Source organism: Carassius auratus, chromosome 21 (genome assembly GCF_003368295.1).
Source record: "Carassius auratus strain Wakin chromosome 21, ASM336829v1, whole genome shotgun sequence".
Taxonomy (NCBI): Eukaryota; Metazoa; Chordata; class Actinopteri; order Cypriniformes; family Cyprinidae; genus Carassius; species Carassius auratus.
In genome coordinates this window covers 15616451-15625766 of record NC_039263.1, presented here as the reverse complement: position 1 = coordinate 15625766, position 9316 = coordinate 15616451, and the positions used below count along the sequence as shown (strand labels likewise).

The following is a 9316-nucleotide window of genomic DNA, read 5'->3' as shown; positions in this document are numbered from 1 at the left end:
TATTTTCCTAAACACGTAGCTGTATCATCACACTATAAACAACAAAGAGGCATCAAAATATATAAATTTCCATTATAGTAAACAGAGAGTTGTATAAAGAAATTAATATATAATTCTGATATAATTTGTTCCAAGCAGGAAGTTGACAACAGGCCTGGCTCTGAGTCTGACTCCATGTCAAGATGTAAATCGTGACTTTTACAGAACCATGGTATAAAAATAAATAAAAAATAACAAATAAACAACACCACTTATTATTAATATTTGTATTTATTTATTTATTATTATTATTAGTATTATTTTAGATATATGGAGTTCAAACCGGGAGCCGCGATAACCCCCAAAGTGCCACAAGAGGGTGCTAGGAAAAAATAAATAAATGTAAATCTTTCAATTAAATAATTAATTGAATTGAAAGAAATAAAAAATAAATAACTATACAATTCTTAAGATTAATAAAATATAATAAGGTCGGACTAGTACTAAAAAAGAACAGAAGGTTTGACGTTGGACATAGCGCCAATGCGCATGCGCAGAGACTGCGCGTACCTCATCTCTGTGCTGCTGCCCAGCCTCCAAACAAGCGACGAGCCACTGGGATCTCCACACGCTAGCCCTTCTCTTGAAGCCACCGAGTAAGTAATGTGGTACATTTTTATTGAAACAATGCATTTTAGCATACTAATATGCATTTTATGTCAATATTTTAAGAGATTTCGCGTTCAATTAGTGAATCTCATGAGAAGCCGTTAGCTAGTGGCTAGTTGTTTTCAACAAAGCGACAGTACAACAAAGCCTCGCTGAAATAACATGGGCAAATTCACTTGTTTGCCCGCTAAGCCGTTGTATGCCTCTTTATTTATTTATAATCTCTATTTCTGTATATTACGCTTGGGTGTGAGTGAATTACAGGGCCTCTGGAAGGTGTTGAGGCGGTCAGTGTGGATGCTAACTCGGTTAGCCAGCTACAGATGCGCGCCATCTTTGAGCGAGTGACTGTCTGTGTGCTAAAGCTAATCAGCTGCTCACTTCAGCGCGCCCGCTCTATTTCCCTCCATCACATGCATAAATACAACAGGAGACATTTATTTCGTAAATATGCTATCTTATGGCTTTATTTGTGATCGGAGTCTAGAAGAATATGAGGGCTGTGTTGGAAACAATTCAGTTTGATTAATTGCTCTCATAGTTGTGGTAACATATTTGTGCAGCAATTAGATGAAAATAAATATAGTGTTCGCTATAGCCGTCTGAATTGGACTATTGTAGCTGTTATGTGTTTTAGTTATTTTTAAAATATAAATATTTATAATAATCTTTATAAAAGAGCTCATTTTATCTGGAAATAGTGAGTGGACCTAGTCCTGTGGGGAGGTATGAGTGTTTACGCGGTAATTCTGCGACTGCTGTAATGGTTTCAAACTAACCGTGCGTTTATTAAGATTAGCTGATGAAAATGTGTAGTCTAGATCTGTAGTTCCCACTATTGTCATCACTTATTCGCACCCAAGGTCTTCTAAACCCCTATGATTAAACTGTTCTTTTGTATTTTACAAATAAATGTAAGTTATGCAGGCTTGGAACAACAAAAAGACAGAATTACTTAAGTAAATGCTTTCAGGGAAGGATTTGAAAATAGTGTGTTATTTGACGTCAGCCGCAGAAGATATGGATATGTTTACAGCTCAGAATGAATGGATATTATTACCTGTGAGCAAATTAATAGTGAAGTGATATACAGCCAAGTATGGTGACCCATACTCAGAATTTGTGCTCCGCATTTAACCCATCCAAAGTGTACACACACACACACCTGGAGCAGTGGGCAGGCATTTATGCTGCGGAGCCCAGGGTGCAGTTGGGTTTTCGGTTTCGGATTGTTTACAAATTGAGACCCTGTTGGTTGTTTTGGGAAAGAGTGCTCTGACATGAGAATACCAAATTTCTCTCTAAATAGTCTCATCCATGCATGTTTCTTTAAAAAAATATTTTTTTATTCAAAATGTCATAAGCTGATCTTCAGGTGTGAGGGCATACTTCACTGTGGTGATGTCTTTTTTTCATTCTTTAATATTATAACATTGACAACAGTCTTGTACAATATGGAATCTCTGTTCCTCTTAAAACTTGTTTTGATATGTTTATTTTCATATGTGACAGCGAGTTATGTATTAGTATAATGTGTTTATTAGATTTGTACTTGTTTTGTTCAGATTTATTGATGGCATTGTACATTACTGGCTGCAAGCCAATTTTTGAAAAGCTCTGACAGTAAAATTTAAATTTAAAATAAGATGTCAGACTCTTCCAGTCATTTATTCTGCTTAAACCCCCATCCCTTTCATATAATCGGCTGCAAGCTCACATTTAGATCTGTCTTCATCCAATCAACCTGTGGATTTTGCCTTTTCTGATAATGTAAATATTGAATGCACCTTCAACTCATGAGGTACACAAATATGTCAATGCTCTCAAGTGACTTCTAAAGTAATTTTTTTTTTTTTAATGCAGTTGCAGCATTGTTTGTCATCAGTTTGAAAATCTTAATGCTTTTATGACTTGTCCTGTTTCTTGTTTTAGGTCAAAGGTCGGGTCCTGCAATGGGATGTGGTCCCTCTCAGATGACTGAAGAGCTTAAAGAGAGAGAAACCGAAAAACATAAAGAAAAAGCACATTGAGAATTAAAAAAAAGTCTGCCTGTGCAGAGTAATAAAGATCCCTTCCCCATTAAGCTGTTTTCCCCCCTTTCACCAAAATGTCAACGGTCTCTTCAGCAAACCCAGAAGCTCCTGCTGTCACCAACCCTCCTCCCCCTGAGGTGACCAACCCTACCAAACCTGGTCGCAAGACTAACCAGCTGCAGTACATGCAAAATGTAGTTGTCAAGACACTGTGGAAGCACCAGTTTGCATGGCCTTTCTACCAGCCTGTTGATGCCATTAAACTTGGTCTTCCGGTGAGTGGATGTAATAGAGAAAATCAATGTGTATTAATACATGTAGTTATTTTGAATAAAATTATTAGTGATTTTGAAAATCTAGGTTCTGTTAATTGAGTTTTCTTTTGTGAACGAGAGCTTGTCACTTAGTTAATCCTGTTTGGTTTTATATTAGTATGTTACGATGAAGCTTTATTTTGAAGTTTGTTTTAAAGCTCTTTTTTTGTTTTTGGTGTGTAGGACTATCACACAATCATAAAGAATCCTATGGACATGGGCACCATCAAGAAAAGACTGGAGAATGTGTACTACTGGAGTGCAAGCGAGTGTATGCAGGATTTCAACACTATGTTCACAAACTGTTATATTTACAACAAGGTATGGATTGGCACAATCTTGTTTGGAGGAGAGGCTGCTTTGGCAAATGCAATCCATGTTTACTCCTTGTTTGTTTTCCCAGCCTACAGATGACATTGTGTTGATGGCACAAGCGTTAGAGAAGATCTTCCTTCAGAAGGTGGCCCTGATGCCTCAGGAGGAGGTTGAGCTTCTTCCTCCTGCCCCGAAGGGCAAAGGCCGCAAACCAGCAGGGCCTGGTAAAATATAAATAGTCTGCATGATGAATCGATCATAACATTCTACATTCAGGCATTAGCAGAAAACAAATCATTATTTTTCTAATGATATAAATGCAGGTCAGCAGGATGGGGCAGTTTCTTCTGGCTCACCCACTTCAGTTTTCCCTGGTGCCACCTCTCCGAGTTCACAGACAGCAGTCGTATCTCCAGCTCCAGTGCCCACCATCACTCCTAGCTTACCAGCTTTACAGAATACAACCACTGCCGCCGTGATACCTGGCATGCCTCCTTCTCAACCCACGATCAAAGTAAGTTGCAGGACCTCTCAGAATATCACTCAATATAAATACACAGACATTGCCTCACCTTTGGCTTTGTCTCCCCTGTGTTTTTTTCCTCCTCCTTTTTTTTTTCCTAGAAGAAGGGGGTAAAGAGGAAAGCAGACACAACCACCCCTACTACCTCTGCCATCACCGCCAGCAGGAGCCAGTCGCCCACCCCTCTTTTAGAGAGCAAACAGGGAAAGGTGGCATCCAGGCGAGAGAGCACCGGTCGCCCCATCAAACCCCCTAAAAAAGATTTTGAGGATGGAGAACTAGGCATACAAGGAAGCAAAAAGGGCAGGCTTTCAGAGCAGCTCAAGTACTGCGAGGTCATCCTTAAAGAAATGCTTTCAAAAAAGCATGCTGCATATGCCTGGCCTTTTTACAAGCCTGTTGATGCAGAGGCTCTCGAGCTACATGACTACCATGAAATAATCAAACACCCCATGGACTTGAGCACAGTGAAGGTACATCCAGTTTGCACACAAAGTTGTAATGCCCTGATTTTTACTTTTGTTAGGAAATAAAAGGAATTTTTAGTTCAGCTAGGTGTTGAATCTAATCTAATCTAATCTTTTTTTTTTTTTTTTTTGCTTGCAGAAAAAAATAGACAGTCGAGAGTACCAAGATGCACAGTGTTTTGCTACAGATGTCAGATTAATGTTCTCAAATTGTTACAAGTACAACCCACCTGATCATGAGGTGGTTGCTATGGCCAGAAAGTTGCAGGTATGTGCCCGCCCCCCACCACCCCGCCCCATCTCATTTGGCAATATCTTTGTTTCTTTATTTAAAATTGAATTGTTTAATGAAATATTTTTTTTGTCTTTCAGGATGTGTTTGAAATGCGTTTTGCAAAAATGCCTGATGAGCCGGTGGAGGTGGCCGGGGCAGGCGGTGTAGGCGGGGCCGGTGTGGTCAGTAAGAGTACTGTCAGCAGTGAGAGCAGTGGCGACTCCTCCACCTCTGACAGCTCCGACTCTGAGGAGGAGAGGGCCACCCGGCTCGCTGAGCTGCAGGAACAGGTGGGTGCGGAACAGGTGGGTTTCAAAACAAGGATCAAGTACCTTTAATCTCTCCAGGCTCAGAGATGTTCTCTCAGGCCTCCCGATATGTGTCAGCCCTTCTGATTATCCTTTTCACCCCATACCCACATATGACTGCTTCAATCACTGTTCGTGCTCTGAAGGACCTGGAGGGGCTCCCACTTAAATTAACCCCTCCTCTTCTTTCACAGCAAGCACCTTTCTGTTTACTTGTATGTAGAGCTGCATTTTAGCCCTCTACCGCAACCAGCTGCATAAACTGCTTTGCATTACATCCCAGAATGCCTAAACGTAGATCTAGTAGCATTTTGTTTGTGGCTTTGTTTGTCTTATTGGAGCTCTATTATCATATTTTCTTCCCTTGCCATTTTCTTTACCAGTGTATCTCTTTGGAGCACCCCATTGGTAGCAGACAGGGGATAAAAAACGGGTGCACCAAGAATAATCAGGTGATTTTACTTCTCATTTACCTGTCCTTCCTATGAACATTGTGTAATAGCTGTACAGTTGCTTTCATTATTTGTATTAGATGAACAAGCGTATGATATGGATAGTAAAATCGGCGGTAGAGGGTTAAAAGCAGCAGAACAATATTGATTTTGTTGGGTAGTGTTGGGAATCCAGCAGTGTATGTTTAGGAAGGAAGTGCTGAAAGTTTTGGAAATGAATAGATAAGTGTGTGTGTTTGTGGACTGTGTATGTGAACTTCTTTGTTCATGTTGGCTTGCTTTGCGTTTAGAAAAACTCTTGCTAGTTCCAGAAAACAGTGCAACGCTATAAATGCCCTTTGTCTACATTTATTCCGTTAATATGTATTTATAAGGACTGTTTTTATAGCATGAGTCCCTAGTCTGGTGGTATTCTTTGATTCTTACTATGGCTTTGTAGTTAATTGGGGTGTAACGGTCTGGTATTTTCACTGTTATGGTTTGTTCTGTAAATATCATTTATGCAGCTATGCATCAGAACAGATAAACTGATAATGCTGTTATGATATCTGTTTAATTGGTTGTGATTTGTTTTTCATTGAGCCATATTTAGTAAACAGCAGAGGCATTGCTAGGCACAAATGGTTTGTGTAGTTTATTTTAAATCTATAAATGTAACTGTTTTACTTAGTTGTAAAGGGCAGAATTGCTTCTAAAACTGATAATTGCTGTTCTATTCTTTATATTCGTTTCATTCTGTTCCATTCTGACATGCAGTCTATTCTTGGAATCACAGATAATAACAGGCATAAATGATTTTTAGTTGTCCAGTGTTAAGAATTTTGGAAGGAACTGTATTTAATTAATAATAATAATAATAATAATATTACTGTTACTATTGTTTTAACTTAATTATTATACTATTATTTTTACTGTATTTTAGTAAGGGCAGCTGTTTTACATGTTTTGTTTTATAATTTAATACATTTGTTTCTTTGGTGTTGAAATACAGAAATGTATGAAGTCTTTAGTTCTCTTTGATAAATGTAAATGTCATGTACAGTAAGTGATGACTTGGAGCAGATCACTAACTCCTCCTCCTTGGCTCTCCCCAGCTGAAAGCCGTCCATGAACAGTTAGCCGCTCTTTCTCAGGCCCCCGTAAGTAAACCAAAGAAAAAGAAAGAGAAGAAAGAAAAAGACAAGAAAAAGAATGAAAACAAGCACAACCAATCCAAACCAGAGGAGAAAGGCAAGCCAGGACAGCCACCGAAACCATCCCAGCAGAAAAAGGGTCCTGCCAGAAAGGTTAACAGCACTGTACCAAGCAACAGGTTAGGTTTTTTTTAGTTTTTTCTCCTCTGAAGATGTTCTGGATATGTTTTATGGATTCAATCTAAAATAATAAATTAAGGTCTAAAGAGTTTCTGCTCTATTGATGGAACCTTTACAGGCAACCAAAGAAGGGTGGCAGAGGGCCAGGCTACGAGTCTGATGAAGAGATGTCGCTCCCCATGACGTACGATGAAAAACGGCAACTGAGCCTCGACATCAACCGGCTGCCTGGAGAGAAGTTGGGCAGGGTGGTCCACATCATTCAGTCCAGAGAACCTTCGCTGCGGGATTCCAACCCTGACGAAATCGAAATAGATTTTGAGACGCTCAAACCTTCCACTTTGCGTGAGCTGGAGCGATATGTCAAGTCGTGTTTACAGAAGAAACAGAGGAAACCTCCACGTAAGTGCGCACTCTTGGCCTACACACGTAGCTAGATGCCAGATAGCATAAATAAATTAGCACAAGTAAATGTATTGCTAATCAGTGTGCATTTTCTTAATTTCGCAAATGGTTCCTGTTTTTGGTTTGGTATGTATTTGAAGACAATTCTGTAACCACTGTCTCTCTTTGGTCTCAGAGAAAGGAGGCTCAGGCCCGTCTCGGCTCAGCGGCAGCAGCAGTTCCTCAGACTCGGGCAGCAGCACCTCCAGTGGTTCCACTTCAGACAGCAGTGACTCTGACTGAACACTTTTTATTTACTTTTTTATTTTTTTAAAAACATTGTATGCAGTCAAGGTCGTTTCCCCTCTGAGACTTTTTATAAGAAAGAGAAAGAAAAGAGACAATAAAAATGCATCATGTCAGAACATTTTTTTTTTTTCTTGTGGAGCGCTAAAAAGCCTATTTCCACTGACTCTGAAAGGAATGTCCACACTTAAAACTGCAAGGAGAGGAAGTCTTTATGCATACTTTACAGTTCAAATTCTCTTCCTGGGTGTCCTGGTAATGTTGGACGTTACCATTGCAGACATATGCTATCCCTACTCAACAGAGAAAGCTGAAAGCTCACTCTTCTCTTCAGATTTGACTTCTGTACCAGTCTGTTGTATTTTAATTTTGTTTTTGCTGTAGCCTCATTTTCCCCATTGGGCACTGTGCCATTATTGATTTCTATTCTTTGTATTATTGTTCTCTCATAAACCGTGAGAGATTTTCATGCTTGTCTATGAAAACAATGCCTTTCCCAATAATGTCACAACACTTAGGTAGTCTGGGGAACAAATGGCTTTAATTAGGAATAAGCTCTCTAAATTTAATTTGGCCATTATTATAGCTGTAGGACAATATTAAAATGGAATCCTATACTCTTCAGCTAATGTATGGTTTAGGAAAATAGTTTGATGGGAATCAAGTAGATTTGCTGGTTTTGTACAGATGCTTTGCAATGACATGAACGTGAATCAGTAAGCTGGATCACATGCAGACTTCCTGTCTTATTAAATGCCTTGGTGAGCAATAAATGTACAGATTTTTAAATAGTCACATCAATGACTGACATTTGTACATCAGATATCTTTAGATAAGGCTAGAAGTGTTGGTGATGTGGATGCTGAGATATGGAAGCAGTAAATGTCAGTTGTATCTTGATCTATACTGCCATGTTTTAATAATGCTAATTATGATACATTTCTTAATTTTTTTATTTCAAGTGTTTGGACAATGGTAGTTAAATCACAGCGTCTTCCTCTTCTCACTTTTGCAAAATTGATTCATGAATGTAAGTCTACAATAGAGCTTATGAATAGTAAGCAGTTCCAGTTAGTTGGGTTTCATCTTTTCCTTTATGAAGTTTCCCAGCCATTCCTTCTGTGGATTGATTTACTATCCAATATCTCTTAGAATAACTATGCGTTTGATTATTTTCTTAAGTATTTGTAAGATATTGTAATGTCATTTTTAATTACTTTTTTTGAGTGAAAAACACAAAACCGTTGTAAGTAATGTAAAGGGAACTAAATTTTGTTTCATTTACTGATGCATTTGGTTTTGAAGACTTTTTGGATATAATTGCAGGAACACTTAATTTTGTAATAATTTAGAAAAAGCTAAAATTTATGAGGGACATGCATCTTTCAGACTAAATAAAACACTAATAGACATAGTCAAAACATAACTATTTTCAGGTTAATCATGTTAATGATTTTGTTGTCTGTCTTTGGGTGCACATAACTTTCAAAGCTTTCTTAAGTCATTTCTGAGTGTCTGATACAAATATTGATCAAGTTCGTTCTTTTTAAAGGTTTTTAAAATTGATTTCTTTTAGAGACGGACTGAAAAGAAGAAAAAGTATTTGACTATATAGATAAATTATATATATAGATATACAACTTAATTTCATTTTAGGCCCTGATTTGAAAAAGTTCCTTTTGTATTTAAGACAAAAAGTTAACTTTTTATTTTGACATGCATGCTGATTTATTGTATTTTTCTTAAAAAAACAACAACAAAAAAACATTTTGAGCTGTTTATAGTTATACTGTAAATGTCAGTCATGGAAACAACAAAATCAAGAATACAGTGTGAGTAGATTTAGGCTTGTTTATTGCGATACGGGCCAGAGGGTTGGGTCGGAGGCAATGGTAGAGGCAAACATTTGATGTATTTGCTTACCTGGAATGTCTTGTACACCGGGTACTTTTTTTTCATAAAATAAATGACAAATTGCC

At 38.1% G+C, this 9316-nt stretch overlaps 1 protein-coding gene across 5 annotated transcripts; it reads left to right on the top strand.

The window, feature by feature from the left end:
• The first annotated feature begins 513 nt into the window (after positions 1-513).
• Positions 514-9104, top strand: brd3a (bromodomain containing 3a). Of its 5 annotated transcripts, none has more exons than XM_026196285.1 (12): positions 514-635; positions 2581-2956; positions 3179-3316; positions 3399-3534; positions 3634-3824; positions 3938-4306; positions 4440-4568; positions 4673-4879; positions 5266-5334; positions 6429-6646; positions 6766-7049; positions 7228-9104. In XM_026196285.1, the coding sequence occupies exons 2-12, from the start codon at positions 2756-2758 to the stop codon at positions 7332-7334; spliced, it is 2049 nt and encodes a 682-aa protein (XP_026052070.1). In that variant the 5' UTR covers positions 514-635; positions 2581-2755; the 3' UTR covers positions 7335-9104. The 5 variants fall into 5 exon arrangements, with proteins under 5 accessions (XP_026052070.1, XP_026052071.1, XP_026052069.1 ...); XM_026196286.1 differs by having other exon boundaries at positions 3935-4306; positions 4673-4864; XM_026196284.1 differs by having other exon boundaries at positions 3935-4306.
• Positions 9105-9316: the final 212 nt, after the last annotated feature.